At 47.8% G+C, this 27404-nt stretch overlaps 1 protein-coding gene across 1 annotated transcript in view; it reads right to left on the bottom strand.

The window, feature by feature from the left end:
• The window catches only part of UTP20 (UTP20 small subunit processome component), a 1022377-nt gene that overhangs the window by 197281 nt on the left and 797692 nt on the right, over positions 1–27404 (bottom strand). The window contains exon 51 of the mRNA XM_086919130.1: positions 1152–1262. Coding sequence (XP_086775256.1) covers positions 1152–1262 — 111 coding nt within the window. The remainder of the gene's footprint in view (positions 1–1151; positions 1263–27404) is intronic.

Below are 27404 nucleotides of genomic sequence, written 5' to 3'. Positions count from 1 at the left end.
TGCTAGAGTGGATTTTGACCGTGACCTCAGTCGGGAGTTAGATGGATTTGGTTCAGGGTCAGACATCAGAGTCGACAGTGAATCCCCTTTTGGCATCTTCGATGTTAGTATCCATGTAGATGAAAGGGCGACGTGCGCATGATTTGGAGCCCGAATGGAAACCGGAACAGAGTCTGAGCCCATGAAACCTGCCTCTGGTTCTGCACTGATGATGCAGAGGACAGATCTGCTGGAGGTAACCCATCTGTCCGCCAGTGCAAATCTTTGGGGCCTGAAGGCGTGCCAGAGGGAGCCCAAAGAGTGTCAACAATATGTAAAATGGTGCATCAGGATCAATTGAGGGATTGGTTCCTTCAGTGGGGATCTGGAGCAGGACAGATTGGCACCGGATGCCTTCAAACTTTATCTTTTTGAAAAGAGTGGTTGTTTGGGGTCAAGTGCCATTTGGTCTCATTGTTTCCTCCACGATTTGAACTTCAACTTACCTGATGATTTTGACCATGAAGAGGATCTTTCTAGGAACTAGCCTCGAGAGAGGGGCCAGGTCTAGGTCCTCGACATGGAGCGGGAGAGTGGCTTACATGAGGTCAGTGACTTCCTTCGATGTTCGGCGACATACAGCTCCACTTCAAGTGCACAGATGGACTTTGGGTGCATGAGGGCACACTTATCATACAACTTAGAGTTGTTCCCTGAACCCTGACACCAAAGGTACACCTTGTGCAGATCTGACATGTGCTACTGACTGTTAAAGCAAGGTTTAAACCCGGTAGTTTTAGGTAGGGACAATATTCCCTTTCCCTTACATGCTGGATTAAAATTTTGAACAGCCAACGAAAATTGACAAAAATGGGAGCAGAAGTCTGGATCCACACTCAAAGACACAGAAAGAAAGGAACTGGCGTTGGCGCAGAGTGATGGCGCTTATAAGCGGCACTACTCCGTTCCTTTTGGGGTGGAGCTAAGCCAGCACGGGCTGCACAGTCTCCAGATCCAGTCTGGCAGCTGGGGAATTCTAAAGGTGAGGAATCTGTAGTCAGATGCATCCATCAGAAAACTATTCATACATCCCATTGTTATTATAAGCATATTGATGAAATATTAAGATGTGAGATTAGATAAGAAAGCAATACCAAGAAATGTCAACCAACCTGTCTGCACTGGACCCTGACAGGCTCACTCTGACCAGTGATTGCAAACTTGGCGACTTTCTGCATCACAGCATCCATTTCAGGAACGACTAGCTTTCTTGATAGGATGGCCTGAAAAAAATGATAATGACTTGCTTCCAATTGTTTCAAATGAATACAGCACAAAATTCAAAACAAGTTATTTGCTTGGGAACATAAATTCAATATTACACCACCCAGCAGAAAGCCTTTCTTTGTAAATTGGGTAGAACAAACTCAGTGCAAGGTCCTGTGAAACTAAGGATATTAGAAATAAATTCATTCAAATCATTTAATTTCCAATAAAATAATAATACCAGACACACAAATATGTTACTTTGTCATAAAGTATAAGTTACTTACCTTCGGAAACGATGTATTTGGTAGAGACATTTCTAGCCGCAGATTCCTTCACGTAGAATTATCCCCAGACGTGAGACTGGATTCGGAAACGTTTTTGCCACAGCATCACTGCGCGCCGGGGGCAGGGTGACATCACGCGACTCTGCCCAGGCGTCGTCCGCGTACTTGACGTCAGCGAGGTCACATAAGACCCGCCCCGGCGCGCCTACGTCAGTTTTCTACAGAGAACTTTTCCGCACCACAACGCAGAACCACCAGATAAAAAAATGGAAGCATGGGAACAGTGCCGGAAGAGCAGAAAAATTGGAAAGAAACTGTGACTGACAACACCACCAGAGTAGTGCCAACACCGCAGAACACAAGGGCAGGGAAAGAAGATAGAAGAAGAACAAGCAGAGCCCTGCGCAGTCACCCTGCCAGCACATAGACAGCCTCCCATCCCTGTGCCCCGGAGGCAAAGAACATGCGTACAAATCATGGCGCACGTAGTAAAACCACCACCCCCATCCTGAGCAAGGAATGGAACCAGTTGCAAGACAGACAGGGCGACAAACTTCCAAGCCACCCCAACATAAAGGGCAACCACCCACAAGGGACAAGGGCAAAAAATGGCCAGATGACCTTTAATCAGAGGATAGCAATGGAAGGTAGGGAGGGGAGGGAGGACAGGGATAGAAGCAATCCCCGCCAAACCTGGAGAGCCAGAGCAGCAGGGCACCGGAGCACCGGAATCCCATCCTCCAAAGCACCAAGGAGGAATGAACCGCCCCCAGACGGAGCCACCCGTCAAGATCAAGAAAGGCACTGTGGTACTGCAATTCTGGACCCCTCCGTTTCACCAGCCTCGGGGTCCAACACTCGTGTTATAAAATACCGTCGTATCATGACAAATTTGGTATCTACGAACCGGTAATGATTAGGACATCATCCCCATGCATTTGCGTCATGATTAAGCGACGCTAACACCCGCAAATCTTGATTTGCGTCTCGAACCCGCAGACTCCATTTTGTAAACGGCATCCATCTTATGGCTTGCCCTCATATAAGTCAATTGATTAAAGCCGAGCTTGATCTAAAAGGACACGTCCTTTGTAGCTGACTCCCCCATGACCTGGCCGAGCTGACTCCACTGCCTCCAGCCAAGCCTGTTTGGGCAGCTCCTCGCCCAGTGGCCGAGCCCGATATCATCAAAGCACAACATGTCATAAACCTTTCACTGCATACAAACCCTGTTTTCCATACACACACACCTGTCCATGATTCTTGTTTATGACCCGTTTTATGATGGGAGGGGGCTCGACCTTATTGGCATTTCATCGATATCTGATGGGAGTTCCGGATCTGGCGGGGTAATCCATCACAAACTGGACATCTAACATATGTGCTGACCAGCATGACTTCGTCCTTTGTATTATTGTGGAAATATTTGTATTGCCATATCGTAAACTTAAGAATTCTTGCCTGCAGCCGTTATTTATGTATATAAGGAGAAGTCTGGTTCTGTAAAAACGAACAGTCTCCTGAGAACTTACGGCCCGTGTTGTCGTACTTCTAGGACGCATGTTACTTGGTTGCAGCTAATAAACTCGATCTTTGACTTCACCTAGAAGACTCCGTGTTTCTGTAAGTCCAGAACAGGGAGAACCTAGAGGTCTTCGGGTGTGATCCCCTGGCACCACCGGGTCTCTAAAAACCCGGCACCTCAGTTGGCGCCCAACTCGAGGCGATATCAAGCGGTGACGGTCCAAGCCAGATGTTCGTGAGGAGCTTCGTGTGAAAATTCCGGAGGACGGCCAGCCACTTCAGCGACCCCTGCATGTCGACGTGGTTCCGAAGGTCTTTGCTGCGAGGTTCCCCGCGTCCCGACGGCTACGAAGGACTGCTGCCCTGACTATCGCCCTGTTTTGGACCCAGTGATCCTTGGTAGAGCGAAACGATAGACGAGTCTTCTAGTGACGTCACCGATCTTCAATATTCAGTTAAGTATAAGTGGAGCGTCTCCCAGTCCTAAGTTTGGTTCTTAGTTTTGGTATCCCAGAGATACGGTTTGTATTATTGGTACTTGCAAGCACCAAAACCGAGGGGTTCGTGTATTCACGATAATATCATAATTAGATAATCCCTTGAAGTTTGAAGCTAGACTAGTGAGCAAAGATGCCTGGTCTCAGCAGACTTGGAAACTTGTTTTGTCTTGGTTGTAGTAAGGACTCCCGATTAGAGGATTCGTGTCCGGTTCCTCCAATTGGCACTCCAACATATGAGTTATATATAAAGCATGGAGTAGGTCCTATTACGTATAATGAGGTATGGATAAAATACACCCGCAAGGATGGTGTTTTAAAATGGCCCCAATATGGTAGTTTCGACTCAGAAATATTAGACAACCTCGAGGTCAAATTGTTCAAGAAGAAAGCCCGGCCGGCGATGTTTGACTCTTTTCGCTTATGGCGCAAAGAAGCCAAACAGAAAGAAATAAGATTAGCAAAGAAGAATAAAAGAGGTATGTCGATGGTACAAGCTGCCATTGCATACAGAGATAATGAGGAAGAGCAAGAAAGTGAACAAATGCTCAGAAGCAAGAAGTTAGCGGTAGATAAATGCTACCCGATGTTGCCACCTGAAGGACAAGGTTCAAAAGGGAAATCAGAGAACAATCCTTTAATGTCGCACTTATTGAATTCACCACCCCCATATGCGCTAGATGCTATTGCACCCCCGAAGCGCTTTGTTATACCGCGCCCAGGTGAACGAAATACAGCTCTTGCACAAACACCAGCTCCTCTTCAGCTGGTTCCTACTTCTCCGGCGCAGCCTTCTCAAGGGCCGCCGCCTTTGCTACATACTCCATCTACTACTACAACCTTGCCTACTGCTCCAGCTATTCACTATGATACTACGTCTGCTACTGCCTCAACTTCCTCTGCTGTTGCCTCGACTTCCTCTTTACATCAGCCTGTCTTTTCAGGCGCATCTGTTTCGCCGCAAGCTTCTCCTTCTGTCAGGCAGAGAGTGGCAAGAACTGTCACTGGTCTATTCTCGCCCTTCTTTGGGTCGCCTAAAACGACCCCTAAACCAGAACGTAGACAGTTGCGCAGTCAACTACCCGACTACGAGGAAAGAGAAGTACTGAATGAGTTAGCACGCAAATGGGTTACTGATACTGTAAGATATGATCTTCAGTCTGTTATGGAAGTTTTCCGTCAGTGGGACCCGTCCACTCAAAGATACGTATTTGAGGAAATGTGTGTATACCTCTGGGAAGATGTACGAGACAATGACCCAAAACGCAGAATGCAGGAACTAGCCCGCATGCGATTCAAATTTTATGAAGGCATGATTATAGGCGCAGATGTTGAGAAAGCAATGGATTTGTTGTTATCTTATAGGAGCACGGGAAACAGCTCTAGATCGTTTGATGAGGACGATGTGTCTGGTAGGAAAAAGGCGCGACAATACCCCATGAGAGAGGTTCCTCCGGTAAGGAGGGAAGGCGATGCGAACGCGCAACCGCCTGTTCCACCGCATTTCCAGCGAGTATGGGTACATGTCCCCTGGAAAAGATCCGAAGTTTTAGCACTCAAACAGACACTACCTGATCCACGTAAAAACCCAGCAGGTTATTATAAGGAATTATCACAGACTGCCAGCTCATGTATAATGAATTTAGCAGATATAGACATGTTGTTTGGGAATGTTGTTCCGCATCCTTTATGGAGTAAAATTCGTCATGCGGATCACGATCAAGAACTAGGTGACTCATGGGCTAATATTACTGCTACTGATGCTAGACAAGTTGGTGGTTCTAAACCCGAGCCTTTAATAGCGGATCTTCCCGGTAGGATTATTGCATACATGAAAACGTTGATGCCTGAATTACGCGTAAATTGGGACAAGCTATCTGCGTGCAAGCAAAAGAAAGATGAGAATGTGTCTGACTTTTTCACGAGGTTTGAGGAGACTTTCACCGACCACAGTGGTCAGGACATGGCTACCGAGGGTGGCCAAAGATTGTTTGTAGACAAATTTGTACATAATTTGCTTCCTGAATTATGCAATGAATTGAAAGATTCAGAGAGTGCTTGGGCTGTTTCCACGTCAGCGCAGATCTTAGCCACAGCCCAGTACTATGAAAATAGGCGCAAAGACGAGCTAGATAAGACAGAGAAGAAGACTAAGGAACTAAAGACTAAAGTCCTTCTCCAGCAAGCGTACCCGCCTCGCACCCCTAGTCAGCCAAATTATCAGCAACCACAGCAGTATTAGAGAAATGCGCAAGGAAATGAGTTCTTCCACCAGCGTTCTCCATATGGCCCGAATCAATGTGCATATTGCAAAGAAGAGGGTCATTTCAAAAGTAATTGCCAAGCTCTTGCACGACGTTTAAGCGGTGTTTCCGGCGCAAGAGGTAGAGGTGTTCAACAGGTTCCTAGAGGTAGGGGCCGTGGAAATTTCTCCCAGAACACCACTTCTTTTCCGCCTCAGAATTCTATGAACAGCTTTGACCAACAGAATAATGCGTCTTCCAGGTCAGCTCAGTACTATGCAGATGACTATTACGGCGAGACTGAGAATGAGGGTAATAATTGCTAGGACAGCCATGGACAAAGAGAGGGAGTTGTTTCAGTTCCAGTAGATCAGAATGGACCTTATGTAGAGGTAATTACATCCGGAGTGTCGAAGCCATTTCTGCTGGATACTGGTGCTACAAAAAGTTCGATTATGCACTCAAAACTTCCTGGCGCACCTTTGTCTGGCGAAATGAATGTTTCAGTAGGTTTTTCTGGCGCCCCTGTTAGAAACCCGATCTCCAGTCCCATGCCCCTTTCTGTTGGCCCATGCGAATTAGAAGCACCCCTCATTCTTACCACAGGTTGTGGCGAAAATTTGTTAGGTTTGGATTTACTGAAGAGACTATATGCGACCTTGTACTGTTCTCCTTCAGGAGTACAGCTTACGCTTGGTAAAAGAGTGATTTCCCCGATGTATGTGTCAAAAGAAAGAATTCCGACTGAGTTATCATCTCTTCCAGATGTACTTTGGGCGAATAGTTCTAATGATGTGGGTCGTTTGGAGATAGCACCGTATGTCATAACATTGAAAGCGAATGTTAGGTTGCCACGTATTCCCCAATATAAAATGTCAAAAGAATGTGAAAAGGCTTTGCTAGAAATAATATACGATCTGATTGAGAAAGACGTCATTGAAGAAAGCACAGGCAACATTTGCAACAGTCCTGTTTTGCCTGTCTTAAAGCGTACCGATCCTTCACAGCCCCCTGTGTACCGATTCGTGATCGATCTAAGGGAAGTGAATAAGATCGTTGTACCGCAGTTTCCAGTCGTCCCCGACATTACTGCCTTATTGACAATGGTTCCAGCCTCAGCCAATTGGTTTTCGGTGATTGACCTGAAGAATGCTTTCTTCAGCATCCCGATTGCCGAGGAGAGCAGAGATATCTTCGGCTTCAATCTAGGAGGACGAAGTTTCCGCTTCAGACGCGCTCCTCAGGGCTATTGCGAGAGTCCATCAATATTCAGTCAGGCTCTGAAAACGCAACTCGATACGATTGTTCTACCTGGTGGCACGACTCTGATACAGTATGTAGACGACTTGCTGATCGCTGCAGATACTGAAGAGATTTGCAAACAAGCCACGTTGTCATTGTTGCGTCATTTATGTGACATGAAACACAAAGTCTCGCTTTCCAAACTACAATTTTGCCGACAAGAAGTAACCTACTTAGGTCACATCTTATCGAAGGAGACTGACCCCAGAAAGAATACAGGCGATTGCAAAACTGAGTGTCCCAAGGACACAAAGAGAAGTGCGTGCCTTCTTGGGCATTACATCATACTGTAGACAATGGATACCGAATTTCTCACTGGTGGCTAAACCCTTGCTGGCATTATTGCGTAAGGACACACCCAATCCTTTGCCTTGGTCTGAAGATTGTCAGGCGAGTTTCCATGAGTTGCGTGAAGCATTATGTTCGGCTCCTGTGTTGGGCACTCCCGACTACAGCAAGCCGTTTACATTATACGTCCATGAGAAGGAAGGTTGCGCATTATCAGTCCTGACAGCACTTTGGGGACAAACAACACCCATGTGCATACTTCTCCGCGACTCTAGATCCCGTAGCTAAGGCATTACCAAGTTGTTTGAGGGCCACTGCCGCAGCGGCTGTCTGTATTCGACAGTTGGCTGGGTTAATCATGAATAATACTCTGACCGTTATGGTCCCACATGCAGTAGATATCCTACTGAACAGGACGAAAACACAGCACCTAACTAGTGCTCGACTGTCCAGCTATGAATTGACCCTGTTGGCAAGCCACATTCAAATAAAGAGGTGTGATACACTCAACCCTGCTACGTTACTACCCATTCCACCAGCAGCGACAGATAAAATCGACAAACATGACTGTTGCTTTAGGACAGAGGAAGAGACAAAAGGGAGAGTAGACTTGCAGGATACTCCTTTCCCTGAATGTAATGATAATTTATGGGTTGATGGTTCATGTATCAAGTTGCCGAATGGTGACACGACTGCAGCATATGCTGTGACAACATTACACACGATTGTAGAGACAGCTCGCATCCCCCAGAATTCTGCACAAACGGCAGAACTAATCGCACTCACAAGAGCGTGCGTGTTGGCAAAAGGAAAACGAGTGAATGTGTACACTGATAGTCAGTACGCCTTTGGCGTCGCCCACAATTTTGGAAGATTGTGGCGTGAACGTGGGTTCCTGACGTCAAATGGTGCGAAAATACAACATGGCCAGCTAGTACACGACCTTCTGGAGTCACTGACCTTGCCCCTACAGGTTGCGATTGTGAAGTGTAGCGCGCATAGGAAGATCCGAGATGATGTTGGTCGAGGGAATGCATTTGCCGACGAAGTTGCGAAAGAGACTGCAAGGAACACAATGAGTCGGATGTATGTTGTAGGTCCTGCTAGACGGACCCCTGATGTGGGCATGTGTGAGGACACCATCGAAAGCGTGAAATTTATACAATCTGACGCGACTGAGAAAGAGGTGAATGAATGGAGAGAAAGCAAGGGTAGGTTAGACGCGAATGGTTGTTGGGTCGAACTGTCAGAACATCAGCGATGGCTGTTACCTAACGCCTATGTGCTCGCAGTGGTGACGATGGCCCATGGAATGGCACACATCAGTGTGAAAGGAATATGTAAGCTGTTGGCCCCAGTATGGCAGAATAGTGGTATCCCAAGATGTGCAGAGAATCTGGTCAGAAACTGTATGGTGTGTTTGAAGCACAATCCCGGTAGTGGAACACCAACCCCAGCTGGTCATTTTGCACCTCCAACGTATCCGTTCGAGGTCTTGCAACTCGACTTCATTCACATGGAGAGGTGCAATAACCTGAAATACGTCCTTGTTGTCGTTTGCGCCTTCTCCCGGTGGATAGAAGCATACCCCCTTAAGGACAACACTGCATTGTCAACTGCCAAAGCCCTTGTCAAGGAATTTTTCCCTAGATTCGGCATGCCTAGGATTGTCTGGAGTGATAACGGAAGTGAATTTGTGGGACGAGTGATGAAGAGAGTGTGTGAGTGTCTAGGCATCCGCCAGAAGTTCCACGCTGCAAACCACCCCCAATCGGCAGGATTAGTAGAGTGCTATAATGGCACGTTAAAATTGAAACTGGCCAAGATCCAAGCCAGCACAGGCCTCAAGTGGCCAGACGCCCTGCCTTTAGCACTCCTGTCTACCAGGATGATTGTCCATTCTAGATTAGGACTTAGCCCTTACGAGATAGTGTTCGGCCGCCCAGCTAACATCTGGGGTGTGCCAAGGCCTAAGAGGATAAGTGAAATCGAGCACCCTGTACTGTTTGACTATTTGCACGAATTGACAACTAAACTGCATGCTTTACATCAACAGATCCACAGCTCCTCTCCACCTGCGTCTGACGATCCAGGCCACACTATCGAACCCGGCTCCTGGATCCTGATTCGGAATTTCAGACGTACTAAGAACGAGGAGCCTCGCTGGACCGGACCTTTCCAGGTTTTACTATCGACCCGCTCTGCAGTACGTGTCCACGGAAAGAAACATTGGGTGCACGGCGCCCATTGCAAAAGGGTCCCGTTGCCCCTTCCATACGACCGATGGGTCCAGCAAGGAGCCGCTGAGTCCGAGACCGAATCTGTACCACGTTTTGTCCCCTTCACCGATGCACGATTAAAAGGAACTAATACCGACAAAGAGAGTGATTGTATTCTGCAAGGATCTGTGCCACCGTCGCTGCAGTTGGACACTACCAAACCTGAAACACTGTTTGAAGATCACACCGTGCCTGGAAAGGAACGATATAATCTAAGGTCAAGACCAAAGAACTGACATACTCAAACTAGTGCGATCTTCCCGTTTTCCATGAACTATTTTTGATTCCACAGCTCTCTCTCTCCCAGGGAACTAGCTCATTTTTGATTTTCGAACCGCCATCCGGTTCTGCTGCTAAGGCCGCGGTTGAAGTCTGAGGAGTGCAGCCGGGGACGCCTAGGTCAACGGTTCTGGTCAGTCTGAGGGAATCACCCCTGACTGGACGGAGCGCACATCTTGGCAGAAGCAACCACCCACCGTGGGCAGCAACCAGAGGATGGAGTTTCCAGGAGTCGAGAGACCTGCTAGACACATGAGTTTTGAAAAGAAAATATGTACTATAATGGCAAAGAGACGTTTTCTAGTGTTAAGCATCCTAATGTTGTGTAGTATAATAATGTTTTTGACTAGCTTTGCTCTGTCCATTTTTCGAGTTCCATTCATACACAACACACAACTCGCACCTTCTCCCACTGATTCCACACACTCCCTTCCATCCCCTACCTGAACACGAGTCTGCCAGAAGACTCGAATTTGTAAACAATTCATTTGTCTTACTCCTACAACAGCACCAATCTGTTATGAACAACACGAACTGTTGGATATGTGGACTCATGCCGCACACAACCGATAAGGGTATCCCTTACTTCGTCCTGCCCTTCAGTTATTACGGTTCTTTGTGGGCTTTCCAGACCATGTTCCTGTTTTCCCTTGAACCATACGTTCGGGGAGAGAACTCAAACAACAAGGCATTAATAGCAGGAATCAAGAACATGAGTAGAGATATTGACACGATCAGAGCCAAAGCCGAGAAGTGTGGCTCACCGGTTAGAGCAGGCAGACCCTGAAGCAGAGGTCAGACCCGGGACCAGGGTTCAATTCCCAACGCGGCAGGGTCTTGAGCTCAAATGTCCATGGAGTCGATAATTCTCGCTTCGGTGCCTGACCTAATCATGGGCTCACACTCTGAAACTCTGGGCATTAAGCTTGCTTAATCTCCACAACGGCCCCCCGCGGCGGGATGCCTGGCTTTCACCTTGGGGATGCCCTGTAGGGGCTATCTCACAGGGAAAAGCCAGGACGGGTTCCCAAGGCAAGCGCGGAGATACCCCTTCGGGGGTCGAATCTGGCGCTATATAAGAACATAATAATAATAATAATAATACTCCCAAAGATGAGTTTACCCCATACAGTAGGTGGAACATCACCAAGTATGGGATTTCATTAAGTGAGAGCCAGAAATCAAAGAAATCATCCTCAGTCTGGGTAGTACCCCACCGTGGTCACTTATGTCTGCAAGGCATTGGCAGGGATCCCGGAGCACAATTGGGGAGGAGCATATGCACGGAAACATACGTGTTTGCCTCCCGAACTTCCCCTCCATTCTTGGCGGCTAAGGGTACATACTTCATCTGCCACGACAAGGCATACACTGGGTTGCCTGCCGACTTCTCGGGCACATGCTTCATCTCGTTTCTGCTGCCACACACCTACACGGCCGGCGCAGATTACCATCGGACAAGGACAGTTAGGGGTGTCGGGAGTCAAGACGACACTGCGGGTCAAAAATTTGGAGACTTCGCAAAGGGTTTCCTGCCATTTTGGGGGCCTATGGTGAACAGCAGGAACATTCGACAATTAACGAGGATAGTTGAGTCCGCCGTGACTGAAACGGCCGGTGCCCTTAGCAACCTGACAGCTGAGCTTCAGTCGGATCGACTTATGACCCTTCAAAACCGAGTTGCCCTAGATGTCATACTTGCAGACCGTGGTGGTGTATGTAGAGTGATCCAATCTAGCTGCTGCATTTTCATCCCCGATAATGCTCCGACAGTGTACCAGGCCATCTCCAAATTACACAAAATCTCCGATTCCCTTCGCACAGAGAAAGGGGATTGGTCTCTGCTAGGGTGGTTCTGGGAACTGATCTCTGCCTGGGGGTGGAAAACTCTGATCTTCATTGGGATGATCTTAGCTGTTCTGTTTATGTTCTGCCTGTTTGTACAGTGCGCTCCTGCAATATGTGGCCTCTGCGCCACTTCATGTGTAAGGAAGCCTGTGTCAAGGGACGAACTGAGCAACAGAATGATGCTCCGTGAATTCACCAATACCGATTTGGACTCCGACTAGCGTGAGTCATTGCCTTATATAAGGGCAAAAGGAGGGTCTGTGGTACTGCAATTCTGGACCCCTCTGTTTCACCAGCCTCGGGGTCCAACACTCGTGTTATAAAATACCGTCGTATCATGACGAATTTGGTATCTACGAACCGGTAATGATTAGGACATCATCCCCATGCATTTGCGTCATGATTAAGCGACGCTAACACCCTCAAATCTTGATTTGCGTCTCGAACCCGCAGACTCCATTTTGTAAACGGCATCCATCTTATGGCTTGCCCTCATTTAAGTCAATTGATTAAAGCCGAGCTTGATCTAAAAGGACACGTCCTTTGTAGCTGACTCCCCCATGACCTGGCCGAGCTGACTCCACTGCCTCCAGCCAAGCCTGTTTGGGCAGCTCCTCGCCCAGTGGCCGAGCCCGATATCATCAAAGCACAACATGTCAAACCTTTCACTGCATACAAACCCTGTTTTCCATACACACACACCTGTCCATGATTCTTGTTTATGACCCGTTTTATGATGGGAGGGGGCTCGACCTTATTGGCATTTCATCGATATCTGATGGGAGTTCTGGATCTGGCGGGGTAATCCATCACAAACTGGACATCTAAAATATGTGCTGACCAGCATGACTTCGCTCTTTGATTTATTGTGGAAATATTTGTATTGCCATATCGTAAACTTAAGAATTCTTGCCTGCAGCCGTTATTTATGTATATAAGGAGAAGTCTGGTTCTGTAAAAACGAACAGTCTCCTGAGAACTTACGGCCCGTGTTGTCGTACTTCTAGGACGCATGTTACTTAGTTGCAGCCAATAAACTCGATCTTTGACTTCACCTAGAAGACTCCGTGTTTCTGTAAGTCCAGAACAGGGAGAACCTAGAGGTCTTCGGGTGTGATCCCCTGGCACCACCGGGTCTCTAAAAACCCGGCACCTCAGCACTCACAGGGGAGACAGCCCCCCAGCAGGAGGCGAGTACCGAAGACCAACACAAGGATCCTCGCAGAATAGAGGAGGAAGGGCGTGCCGTGAAGGAATCTGCAGCTAGAATCGTCTCTACCAGATACATCGTTACTTTAGGTAAGTAACTTGTACATCTGATAGAGACTAATAGCTGCAGATTCCTTCAAGTAGAATAGATAACCTAGCAATACCCCCTGGGAAGGAGGGTCTGCGAAAGAGCCCCACCAGCCAATGCAGAACTGAGGGCCCCACAGGGGACCAGATCTGTGGACCAGGTAGAACCTCGCCCCTGCCAGGCCAAGGGATTCCCCACAAGCAGGACCCCACCAACCCCAAGGGGATGTAGGAAGGAAAAGGCGGCCAAAGAGGCTCGTACACTCACAACAGAAGAACCAAGGGCAAGGACGGAGAGGCAGAAGCACCCCACAAGGCAACATAGCTTCCGTCCAATGCGAAGACAGGAAGCGGAAGAAGAAGAAGCCTAAAGGGCCCAAGGAAAAAGGGTGAAGAAGGCGAACCCACTCCAGATGGAGAACAGCCTGCCAGCCAGAAAAGCACCAGCAGTCAAAAGTCGCCAGAAGCAAGAAAAAACAGCCTGAGGCCCCAGGAAGGCAGAGTTGGCGGTGCCTGTAAGGGAGAATACAGGAGCATCCCAGACCTCAGAACAGGAGCAGGGAGAGGAGGAGATGCCCGGGCACACCAGTAGGAGTGGCCGTGCACACGACCTCAGGAAGCCAAGCAATCTACATAAACGCCATGGAGAACAGGCACCCGAATGAGACCAGAACCCCCTAGCAGAGCGCAAGCCATTTGACAGCTACCACTACTCCACATTGGGTACGTTAGGTCCCAAGACATGGGAACCCTCCTTGGAAGAACTTCTGCAGCAGAGGAAAAACAAAAGAGCCGCAGGGAAAAACACACCAGTGGAAGGCTTGACAAGCAGCCCAACCAAAACAGAAGGCCTAATCTCAGGGCCAAGTCTGCGTAACAACTACGGCAGAACGCACATACATAATCAACAAAAGGGCCTTCCAGCAGCCAACAATGCCAAAGTCCCAAGGAAGGACTCAATGGCCAGAAAATCCACTCCACAGCCACAACAGCCGGCCTAAAAAGGCCCAGAATCTGCCTAACTCAGGAGTCACTGAGGAGGGGACGGAGGAGGAGACGGAGGAGGAGGAGGATGGAGCCCTGCCAAAAGCCTTTGGATGGCGGAGTCGGCCGGGGCATGGAACAACAGGCTGCCATCAAACGGAAGGTTGATGAGTCGCTCCCAAATATTCGCATGGCAACGGAGAGTGATTGAGGAAGCCATGGCCCGGCCCAGCACCTCTGAGATGTCCAGAGCGGAGCGGAGAATAAACGCTGCAAGCTCCCGGCCATCCAATGCATGATGCTGTAAGTCCACCTGACCAGACTCCTGGGATGCTGCAGATCCCAGAGACTCAGCCGAGTCCCACAAACAGGAAGAGGCCCTAACCAGCACACACAAGGTGTTAAGGGCCGGCAGGGCAGCGCTGGTCGAGGCGAACATCTTGCGCTCCCAATAGTCCAGCCAGCGGGCCTCTCCGGACAGCGGAGTCAACAGTGGTGGCAGGGAGGGATAGGCAGTCCGCAAAAGGGGGCTGGTGGCAGAGGGGTGAAGGGAAAGACACGCCGTGTCACGCGGCGCTGGGATGTGCTGGTGCACAAGATGCTGAAGCACCCGGTTCCCTGATGCAAGATGCCTTCAAGACCCCGTCAATGAAGAAAGGAGCAAACCTTCAAAGGGAAGTAAGATTTCCATCCCACCTGAGCCCTGGTGGAGGACCTCCAATAGATGGTCCGCCGGAAAATGACCCACCAGGTCACCCACGCGCAGGATGCCCCCAGCCGTGGACACCGCGTGAGCGAAGGCCGCCCCCCGCCTCCGTAGGGCACTGCGGTGGAGAAAGCACACCACACAGCGACCAGTCTCCGGGGAGGACGACACCAATATACAGCCCTCCTCCAGAGAAGGACGAATCCTCGGTACACCCCTGCGCGGAGCTGTAGAGTCCGCTGCTTTAGGCAGGTCGTCGACACCATCCGGTGTCACCAGACAAGGTACCTCCAAGTCACCCCGCACCGCAGACCGGCGCGGAGACCGGAGTAGAGCTGGAGCCGCAACGGCCCCAGGGCGGTGCCAGAACGACGCCGACCCGACCCCCGCCGAGGCAGCCACCTGCGTGGGGGAATGAGACGGGCCTGGGGAGTGGCACGAAGCCCTCCGCCAGCCGCGGCCCAGAATGAAGCTAAGATCGTTCTGCAACCCATGTGGCGGCCCCAGGGACGGTTTAACTTCCGACTCGCCCTCCGATGAGGCAGCCACCTGTGGAGAGGGATGAGAGGGGCCCGGAGAGGGACGAGGGATCATCCCCCCGGCCTCGACCCAGAGTGGGACGAGGAGGGTCTACCGACCCCTGTGGCTCCGCGCGGTCCAGCTGCTGCCGCGCCGTAGCGGAGTCACCTCAGCCTTAGACAGTACAACCCTGTCAAAGGACCGAGAGGGGCTAGGGGATGTGACCCGAGCCTCGGTGACCTCCCACGACACCACAGGGACTCTGCGAGGCAGGGACACCGCGGCCTGAAGGAGGTGCCCGGGAGAAGCCGCACTCCAACAGCACCACATCCTCCAAGCCTGGATCTGAACCAGTCGGCGCCGGAGGCACCGGCGGCGCAGCGGAGGGCCCTACGCAGGGCGAGGGATCCGTTGACGCCCCAGGAGGGGAAGGAGGAGGAGACGCCAGCGAGACCTGTAAGGCTGCTGCGTATGTCTCCATTAGGACTCCCATTGGCCCAACACCAGGAAACGGTGGATAGGACGACACGCGGGCCTGCATCACCCGTGGAGAGTCCACGCCCCTGACAGGCCGTAAACCAGCCCCCGGGACAAACAGCGACACTTACCAACCGGGGAGCGACCCTCACGTGACATCGGAGAAGGGCGAGGCCGATGACCACAGCCGTATTTGAAGCAGTCCGCGAAGCCGACCGAGGGGAGGACGTCGACCTGGAGAGACGCACCGATACAAGTTTCATCCGGCGCTTCAGCTGCGATTTCGTCTTCAACTGTTGGCACGCAGCACAATCTGTGGTGCCGTGATTCTCCCACAAACACCACATACAAATGAGGTGAGGGTCCGTCGCCGACATAAGATGCCAACGTACATGTTTTGAAGCCCAAAGGCATTCGCACACTGTTCCACCAAAAGGAAATGGTAGCAAGGATTGGATCCGAATTGCATGCAGAAAAGGAGGAGAAAACCTACGTAGGCGCGCCAGGGCGGGTCTTATGTGACCTTGCTGACGTCACATACGCCGACGACGCCTTGGCGGAGTCGCGTGATGTCGCCCCGCCCCCCGGCGCGCAGGGATGCTGTGGCAAAAAAGTTTCCGGATCCAGTCTCACGCCTGGGGATAATTCTACGTGAAGGAATCTGCGGCTAGTAATCTCTATCAGATCAATAAATAACTACTTTTTAATTTAATATTTAAAACAACTGCATTAATGTGCAGCAGTGCCAATTTTATTCTATTCAGGTTAGCATTAGCCATAAACGAATTGCAGGTGAAATTAATATTTGCTCAGGTTGACGTGAGGCAGACTTGAATGTACCTGATAAAAGGCTTCAGGCTGTCAGACTTATCAATATTATGTTTTGAGTTAAATCTTCCCTTGATCTTCTCTAGATATCTTCACAGGAGTCGCCAAATAGGCTGGTTAGAATATTAAAGAAGGTCAGGGTACCACTATCTGCAAGTCCAAATAAGGGCTTTTCTAATTAAAGCAGAGTCTATCAAAAGAGTCAACTGAGCATCCACAAGGCCAAACATCTAAGAACTTTGATAAAAATGCAAATTTACTTGGTTATCTGGCAAAGAAATGGACCCTGTAAAGGCCCATGACTCAAATATAGTGCTGACAACTTCTAACCTTATCACTATTTTGTCCTATCGCCATGGCACCTCTTTCGAAAGTCTACTTTGGTGTTCTTCATTTCAGGAACCTGATTCAGAGACTCTTCTTTGACTACTGCCACAGGGATTTTACAATTTCCTGGGCAGGAGGGGCAATTTTGTTCCTGTCTGTTGATGTAGTACATCACTCTCATGATATATGTCTGATATATGTCTGATCTAGCATGGCCTTCATAACAATCACTCTTATGATTCACCAGCTTCAGGAGTCATTTATCTTTTGTGTGCCGACAATCTCACCCCCTGAAGCCAATTGTCATTGATGGTTGCTTGCGGACACTCATGTAGTGGTGCAAACACAAGGAGATGACGGACAGAGCACTAAACTTTTCAGACACTCACCCCCCAGCCACAGATTTGGGCTGAATCCATCATTGTTCTTTAGGTCACTTCCCCACCCCAGTTCAGACCCAGCCATATGCAAATCAGTCTTGACCCTGCTCCTCATGGGAACAGTCCAGCCTGCACTGCCAAGTCATGTAGTGGTCTCACAATCAATCTAGTAGTCTGAATCAGAAAACTGCAGGAAGACACTTTTCCTAGCACTAACTGATTGTACCACACTGCCCCCGAGACATAGATGAGTTTGCTGAGTTAGGGAAGAAAATGTTTCCTTCAAAAAAACTATTTTAATGCCTCTGATCATGAAGGGGTTTTGGGCTTACTTTGAATCATACACTGAAAGATCTAAACACTACCTCAGGGATGTTGTTACTTATATGGATTATATTGTTTCCTATAATGTACCTAATATCATCATCAAGTAGCTGACAGGAAGAAACAAATAAAGCCTTTTCTCCCGAGATGAACAGCTGCCACTACCATGCACTTGGAAAACACTCAGGGTTGATTTTACATAGCAGCTTAAGACTTTGAGTGGATAAGGGAGAATCTCTATATGAAACCGGGGTAGAAGCTTTTGGAATGATATCACAGTCTCCTGGTAGGCTTTTCCTATGACTGCGTTTAGAACCAAACTGAAAATGGGCTAGATCTGCTAGGGATGGAGGTGGGACATTTGGAATTGATGGTGAACCTTAGTTTATGGGGAAATGACACTGCTTGTCTGAAGGTGTGGTTGGCATTGCTTCTGCCTGCCAGGCAGTAAGCAAGATACAGAAAAACATAAATAGCGTTTCTGTGCCGCCAAATGGTGTACATTGAATTGGTAGGTTTGCCTCCTTACTACAAAGCATAGATATTGGTGGTGGGCTAGGTGTATGATAGTTTGAAGTAAGAGTCTCTGAGGTCTAGGGCCGCCATAAAATCCACTGCCTGGAGCAAAGGGATTATGCCCTGCAAGGTGGTCACGGGAAATACTGCAAATTTCCTGGCCGCAATGGAATGGTTTCACCAGCTTAATTGTACCTTTGACAAGGAGCCCTACACTCCCTCCTTCAGCAGACGCACATGGCTGTGACTGAGGATATGGTGACTAAGTGAAATGTTTGTTAGTATGGTGCTGAACATTGGACAATACCTCTGCGCCACCGAAAGCACCTATTGGTAGAACGTAATCTATTACCTTTGTGGGGGGAAAAATAGTCTCAATCTTCCCACAGAAAGTGTTGCTTGAATAGAGGGAATCACCGGAGAGTCACTGTTTTGAGGCAGAGGAGTTACTGTTGGACCCACCTCTCTCCCTACTGCGGCCACTGCCCCTGTGTCCACCTTTGCCAGAGGAGTCATTTGCCTGTGTTTTGAATACCTTGCTGCTATTGGCAACCTCGCCCCTTTAGGGGTGTAGATGTTGTTGCACTTCCTTTCACCTGGTGCCTATGAAAGTTAGATCTAGGCATGGAGGTCTGCATGGCGCCTTATCGCCTTGGCTGGTTTGGTATACTCTCTTTTTTCGTCAAGCCTGACATTGACCAGCAGGCCTTGGAAATGCCCTCTTGAAGGGTATGTTAATATGTGTTTTTGAACTTCTGGCGGAAGCTAGAAATTCTCAGCCAAGTGTGGCACAATAGGAGCACACTTGTATTGGTTTCCTGGGAGGCAGCATCCAACACACATCTAATTTCAGTGCCGGAAATTACATCCCCTTGGCTACTAGTTCCTGGCCCCTCTTCTGATGGGCTCAGGGAGGTACTCAATCAACTCTTTCATTTTCTCCCAGGGGTGGCTGTTGCAAAGTGACTCTTTTTTGGGTATTCAACACAGTTTTTCATTTTTCTTTTCATCTTTGAACTTTCCCGACATTAATCTTGAACTGTAAAACTGGACACTGCCATCAACGTCCTAAAACAATGAAATGGGCTTAAAACTTGACTGCCACATTTAACTTTCCTATATGGCCATAGGATACGGTGCCAAAGTGAACACCACTTGTGGACTGCAGAACCTATTGCGCCATCCATTACAGTGGCAACAAAAACATGGTTTCAGGCCTACTTTGTTAGGTTGACCCCTACAGCTTAAACCCTGCTGCCCATACAGTCAAAATCACAATTTTAACAGGAAGGAAAACCTGATTTTCAACATTAAATAAGTCACCACCAAGCACACATGGCTGCACAGAAAGTAAGGTTTATAATATTTAAGAGGGGAACATGTGTAACATTAGACATGGCATGTTCTCCCTGTAACCAGGCCCAAAACGGCATTGTCACTGGTCAGGCTGTAACTGATACATAGGTAAATCAAAGTACAGATTACACACTTTATTATCTAACTTTTTGTCCTGTACCCAAAAAAGGAAAAAACTCTAGCAAGGTCATTCAATAATTTTGAAAGGAGGCCGATGTTCTATTTGTCGACTGGCTGAAAGTGGGCAAACTCGCCGAATAGGAATTAATCATTAGTTATATTCTTGAATATATTGTAAATCTCTTTACTGTTTTGTGGGGATTACTTTGCAAAAAGTCACTGCACAATTAATTAATTATTCATTATAAAAAGTTTTTTTAATCAGTTTTACAATCGTAATATGGAATAAAGTACACCGTTAAAATTACACATCATCAAACAAAATACAATGAAAAAATAGACAATATCATAATGAATAGGTGAACACAAGTGACCGCAAAGGCGGATAATTTGCCCTTGTTAAGGCAATGAAAATCAAAATGTACAGCCTGCAGGTACCAACGGCTAATCAAACAATTGACCATCACATTATTGAATGGTCCATGCTAGAGATTTTTTCCTTTTTTGAGTAGATGTTTATGGTGTAGCCTCGGCTCTAGAAGGTTATGTGGGCTTCTCCCTTTTTTATTTTGTGTGTCTGCCCCGTTCCAGCAACAGACACCATTTAAAGACTTATTTCTATATTTTAAAAAAGTGCAATGTAATGATAAAGGGGGATTTTTATTAAATATATGGGAAATGTAACTTTTATAAGGTTATGTTTACCCTGTCTAAATGTGCTGGGGTTAACTTGCATGCTCCTGTGAAGGGGGCATAGCGAGCATCTTCCCAGAAATGTGTATGAACATTTTCTTTTAATATCATAGACCTCCTGGAGCTGCAGCATGATCAGTCACTGAATGTCCCTGAGGGTCCCCAGTCACACTCCGGCAAGCTATCATCAATTGCAGTGTGTAAAAGGTGGCTGGTTCTCAGAATGGATTCCTCAGCTGCTGGCAGTGAAGAAGAGCACTAGAGTTTGGGGTCGAAGTCCTGATGGCAGGCATCAAAGTTTTCAGAAAAGAAGTGTTGTTGGTCTCAGAGCTGATACTGGAATGCTAGAAACCAATGGCAGAAAAAAACAATCTGTGGTGGAGTCTTTGCCTTAGTGCACTTTGGAAAGATGGTGGAGTCACAGCAGGTATCGTGACTAGAAAACACATTTGAAGGAAAACAACCTACAACTGTCGACCCCTAACACTGGATGGCAGGAGCATGTTCTTCTAAAGCTAAACATTACAAACATTTTGTTTTTTTTCTTGAAATATTGACAAAAATTATAAATATTCAGAAGTCACGACTTTGTTAGTCTTTTAGATATAAGAGACAGTGAAAGGGAAAAAGAACTTGCTTACCATTCAAACTCCAATAAAGGGTCAAATGCTGTAAAGACAGTATGGCCAGGACACACAAGCTCACTTTATAGAGACGGTGATGTGTCCTGCAAACCTTGCTTCAGGGGTAGGGTACTTGTATTTCCTTGAGATCAGGTTTGCTACCAATAATGATATCTCAAGGGAGTGCATGATCTGTGCCAGATAGCTGGGTGTAGTTAGTTACTTGGCGTGTGTTTTATTTCTCTGCCCGTGGTAGCTCAAGAATCTTTTGGAGTCTCCAATACTGGTGACAGCATTTCCCAGACACTGGCTTGAACAAGAGGAATGGTATGATTTCTAACACTTTGCAACCTAGTGTCTTGACATCAATGGGGGAATGTTCACATCAAGGCTAACTTGTGTTGATAACACTTCATTAATGAAAGTTGAAGGTGGATTTGTTGTTAGAAGACACCTTGTAGCCAAAAAATCCTCAGATGCCAAACCAGATCCAGTGCGAGAGTGGCAGATTGATTACATCTCAATGAACCCCTTGGGATATGAGGGAATATCAATAGAAATGGAACTTAGGGATAAGAGTTTTGGCTCTTTGCATTCATCAGCCCCTCTTTTCTGGCAGACCTTGCAATGCTTGCAGATGATGATTAGATAGATGCCAAGATTTTAGATTGCCATGTGTGACGTTTTAATAATTTCCGTGTTATTATGAGTGGCATTTAAATGAGTATGAGTGACACTTTCACGAGCAAAATTAAGTAATAAAGAAAAGGGATTCATTGTCTATAATTTAAGGCTCTCTGGGGCTGGTACTTACATGGGCTGTGGCCCAACTGCTGATGAGTCCTGAGTCAGTCTGGAATATAGTCTGTGGTCGCAGGCAGCAACTCTGGTCTGCAAGGGTTGGCTGCAGCAGGTATGCTGAGCTCACATGAGACCACAAGCCATGGCAAATCGGGTTTCCATTTCCCCTCCAGCCTGCGGCCTTCACAGATGGTGATCAAACTCTTGTGAATTCCGAGGTCACAGTCGGTTCTCCTCCCTCTGGTGCCATTCGGGCTGAATTTGGCGTGGGCGGGGGTAAAAGGGTAAAATAAGCTGAGCTACAGCACGGTGGTTGGTTGCCCGGGCAGTGCGAGCTGCATGTAGCAGCGCGCGAGCGGCGCCATGATGATTGATTTTGCGGCACTGCCCGCACACCAGCCAATGCGGAACCGCGCCCTCTTCAAAACTCGCAGCTCCACGGCAGTATGTGATGTCCCCCGTAGCACCGGATTGTGAGGACAGGCTGTCAGTCTAATCCACGATATGTTCTAGTAAATACTGCAGTTGACCTTGTGAGCGTGAGCCTGCCAGCAAAGTCTTAGCTCATGGTGCAAGAGCCGAAGCCTCAGCAGCACAGTGTGAGCACTGCACGCCACAGGCGGCATGCTTCCAGCTGCCTTGGCGCTTTCAGTGAAAGCTGAGACAAAACACATATATGTGTGACAGTGCATTTCAGAGCAGTAATGTGGAGTACCACACTGAAATACGTTGGTCTAATGCAGAATGCGTGGTACTTGGCAGGACTGTGATTAACATTTAAACCACTGTTCAGTCTTAAATTTCAATGCCTGAAAAAGGTTGCAGCTGTCAACACTGTAGTGGTCAATTAAAAAAAAACCACATCTGGTATGTCCCAGCTGCTTACTCACTTCACTTCCTCATTTACTGCAACTTCTAAAACAAAGCAGGAACTATAAAACACAACTTTAGTAAAAACAACTATCAGTAAATACAGAAAGTATAGTAAGATACAGTACAACAAGCACCAGCATCTTCTTGGATACTCTGTGGCCGAACTAAAAAACAGATATAGTTCTGTAGTTTGGAGGTTTTCACATCACAGTCCCACATTGGGAGTTAGTATATAAGGAGTGCCTTTACATTGCAACCATGCTATTTACTTTGTCAGTTGTTTCCCTGGTCTGTTACTTTGCGTTTACCACACCACTACACCACAACCCCTCCACCTCACCACTCCCACCACTCCCCCGGGGTCAAAAACATCTCACGATGCCCACCATTGCTATGAAACATTTTTTCGTCAGTGCAAAGGTTATGAATCGGAGTTAATCAATACTTTTTCAAATGATTTTATCTCAAAAACTACTGAATGGATTTTCACTAATCCAATGAAACCATGCCCTCTGGCTAACGTTCTCCACTCATGGTACGTTTGGTGTAAATCCTTCCAGAAGTTTTGGCTGTAGGCATGTGCAAACTTCACTATGAGAGCTAAAATGGAAAAAAAACAACCATACTGAACCCAGCCCATAAACTTTTTTTTCCCCACTGTACTGAACTGCATGAAATATGTCATGCTAGATCCTAGCTGACTATGCTAAGCAACTTCGAAAATAAGTGAAGATCAGTCGATGGGGTCAAACACAAAAATGGCAAATCAAAAAATGCCTTTTCAATTGACAATGTGGCAGAACTATAACTATACATTTACAAATGCCACTGTGTAATCAATTAACAAGTTATTTGCCTTCAGTAACGCATTATTCAGTGGAGACAATATCTAGCCGCAGATTCCGTACCTTTGAATTTCCTAAGAGTTATCGTGGATTCGGAAGATCTTTTGCATGAGCAGTACCCCTGTGTGCCGGTAGGTGGCGTTGTTGAGCCCCATGCAGCATCGTCTGTGCAGGAGGTGACGTATGCATCACCTATATAGGCCCCATCTTGATGCGCTGACATAAGTTATTTTTCCCAACTTTCCACACCAGAGGCATAGAGCCCTGGAGTGCACTGACACTGGTGTTTCCAAACTAAGGCCCTGAAAGAGATTTACACTGACCCTAAAAAACCTGTCTGCAGAACTGGTGAGGAATCTGTGGTTAGATATTTTCTCTACCAGATAATGTGTTATAGAAGGTAAGTAACTTGTTTATATGGCAGAGACATCTAGCTGCAGATTCCTTACCTTTGAATAGATACCCAGGCAATACTGTCCCTGGTGGGTTGCAGACAAATTCTAAACTGGAAAGTCCAGCAGGATCGAATGGGCGAAATGCCCATCCCTGTAGAACAGACTGTCCAGGCAGTAATGTTTGGTAAATGTGTGCAGGGATGCCCACATTTCTACCTGGCAGATGTCCAGGACTGAGACTTCACATGCCAACCCAATGGTCGCAGCTTTAGCTTTGGTGGAATGAGCCCTTAAGCCCTCAGAAGGCTGATACTTGGCCAGTGTATAGCAGATTCTAATACAGAGAATGACCCAGCGCAAAATGGTTAATTTCTTAACTGCCCGCCGTTCTTCGCTCCAACATACCCCACAAAGTGTTGGTCATAAACCCGAACTCTTCGGTGTGATCAAGGTTGAACAACAATGCTCTTTTTGGGTTCAGACGGTAGAGTTGCTCCTCTTTCTTTGAATGATTTGGAAGAGTGTAGAACGTGGACAAGGTGAGGGATTGGTTCACATGGAATGTAGTTACTACTTTCGGCAAGAAAGAGGCCTTAGTGCAAAGCACCAGTTTGTCTTGAAACTTCACAGGAATGGATGCTTGGAAGATAAAGCTTGCAGCTCACTCACCCTCCAGGCAGATGTTTTTGCCACGAGAAAGGCTGTTTGATAGTGATCAGTTGGAGGAGGCAATTATGAAGAGGCTTGAAGGGAGCATACATTAAGAAAGCGAGAACTAAATTAAAGTCCCATTAAGGTATAATAAATGGAGAAAGTGGGCAACATATGTAAAAGGCCCTGCAAAAATCTTTTTACAATAGGGGATTTTAATGGAGGGATGGTCAGGCAACCGCAAAAAGGCAGACAGAGCAGACAGGTAACCCTTTAGAGTGCCCAGAGTAGAGCTTTAAAAAGAAGGACATCAGAAAGGGAAGCAGAAAGAGGGTCAAAAGACTTTTCTATACAATAGAATATACATTTCAGGCATATTCTGTTTTGGTGCAGGGACGTCTGGCTGCCAAAATAACATTGCTAACTTCAGGAGGAAGGTAGATCGCTTTCAACTAACACCGCTCAATCTCCACGCGAAAATGTGTAAAGTTGACAGGTCTGTGTTGAAGACCCTCCCATGCTCCTGTGACAGAAGTCCCGAAGGGGCAGCCTGATTGAATGATTGAACCTCATGCTGAGAAGCCTGGGATACCAGACTAATCGTTCACAGTCCGGACCACATGGATGACTTGGGCCCGGTCGTTCCTTACCTTCTTGAGAACTCTGGGCCGAAGTGGGTATGGACGAAAAAGGCGTGCAGGAGGCCTGTGCTCCACTTGACAAGAAAAGCCTCTTTCTGAGCAAATCTAAGCAAGGCAGGAGGCCAGAGTCCTCTGATCACCACCTCTCCCACGTGGCCGCCCAATCCCAGGAGTGACAAATCTGTCTCGATAGAGGCCCAGCAGCCTCAGAGGCCACCTCACTAAAATTCAGGATTGAGGCAGAAACATCGGTATCATAACCTGAATATCCTGGACTCGCTGCTCGGGAGAATAAGCCAGAAACTGCACTGTGTCTAGAACCACTACGATGAAAGGAATTATCTGCGAGGGAGTCAGGTGTGACTTCGGCACGTTGACAGTGAATCCCAATGAGTGCAGGAGGTTCGCCGTAGACTGGAAGTGGGAGACAACAGCCTAGGACGAGCCCGCCTTCAACAGTCAGTCATCAAGCAGGGTAAGACTGGCACCCCTGAGCTCTGCAGATGAGCCCCAACCACTGCCATCACCTTAGTGAACACCCGAGGGGTGCTGGTAAGGCCAAAAGGGAGCACGGTAACAGAAAATGCTTGTGGTCTATCTTAAATCATAGGTAATGCAGATGAGCTGGAAGAACGGGATATGAAACTAAACATGTAAAAGGTGGTCCCCACGTGGGAAGTGTAGCCCTCGACTTTCACTGCAATAGTATGAAAACTAATTGCTAAAAACGGATGTATATATTCATGACTGAGAAGATACATAAGAATAAATGCACTAAACGCATAATTGAAAACCTTCCCTTGTGAGGGGTTCTCTCTATCTCTATTTTGATACTATTGCAGTGGATGTCAAGCGCTAAACGTCCTGCAAGAAGACCACCTTTTAAATATTTACTGTCCAGCCCAGGTCCTTGGGTTATAGGGTTGTTGCTTTTTGTTCTAGGGATTAAAAACTAAGCGTCCTGCAAGTCCAGTGCTACCATCCAGTCTCCTGGGTGCAAGGAAGTCAAAACCTGGGCTAATATGAGCATCTTGAACTTCTCCTTTGTGAGGAAGAGGTTGAGGGTGCTCACATCTAAGGTAGGACGAATCAGTTTGCTCTTTTTGGGAATCAGAAAGTAGAGGTAATAGCAACTACTGCCTATTTCTGACATTGTAACCTCTCTACAGCTCCCTTGGCTAAAGGAGCCGTGACGTCCTTGCAGAGCAAGGACAAATGATCCTCAGTCAGCTGGTTGAGAGATGGAGGCAAAGGGGGAGGGGAGGATTCGAACGGAAGGGAGCAGCCCCTCCGAATATTCTGTAAACCCATCTTTCCGATGTTATTGACTTGCAAGTGGTGGATATGATGGCTGATTCTGACCGCCAAAGATCTTATAGGGCAAGATTAGGAGGACTTAGAGGTTTTGGTGGCAGGGGATTGGTGGTTGTGGCAGACGTCTGACTACTTGACCCATTGGGTCAGAATGAACAGTGCCTTTGCCCCCACACAGTCTGGGAAGCTTGCGTAGGGAGGTGGCTGGAATATGGTTGGTGCGGTTGAAAGCCCCTTCTGTAGCCACTAAAGGGGTGATAGGCAGACTTCGAGGCCCAAGGACTTGGCCATAGCCCGTGAGTCCGTAAAGCATTCCAGCTCCGAGTCTGCCTTGTCTCTCTGAAGAAACGGTTGCCAGCAAAGGGCATGTTTATGAGGGAAACCTGGAGATTCCCCTAAAAAGCCAGATGTTCTTAGCTTAGTGCCACAGTTGATTAAACTGCTCTGCCCAGAGTCGATCGTGTTCAACCTACACCTACTGGTGAACTTCGCTGCATCTCTCCCGTCCTAGATGGCTTGGGAGAGAACGGCCTGGGCTTCATCTGGGACCTGTGGTAGCACTTGTGCAACCGTGTCTCACAGAGTGTGGGAGAGGCGGCCCAATAAGCATGTGGTGTTCTCCGACCGCAATGCAAGACTAGTGGAAGAAAACAGCTTCTTGCCGGAGCTATCCAGCCTCTCAGATTTCCTGTCCCAAGGAGTGGCAGGGAATGCACTATGGGATGTAGAGGGGTGGACCACCAGGCTCTCAGGGGTGGAGTGTTGGGTGAGGAAGTTCAGGTCCCCAGGTGTGGAGCGATGGCAGTGGACTATTGTCCTCTTTCCAGGAGATCCTGTGCTTGGCATGGACCAGGGTCCCAGTAGGACATCTGTCAGTGCTTCATTAAAAGGAAGCAGGGGTTCGAAAGCGGAAGCTCCCGGTTGTAACACTTTCTTCAAGATG

The sequence above is a fragment of the Lissotriton vulgaris genome, chromosome 1_1 (genome assembly GCF_964263255.1).
Source record: "Lissotriton vulgaris chromosome 1_1, aLisVul1.2, whole genome shotgun sequence".
Taxonomy (NCBI): Eukaryota; Metazoa; Chordata; class Amphibia; order Caudata; family Salamandridae; genus Lissotriton; species Lissotriton vulgaris.
Note: the sequence above shows the minus strand (reverse complement) of the source record. Positions and strands in the feature narration are given on the sequence as shown.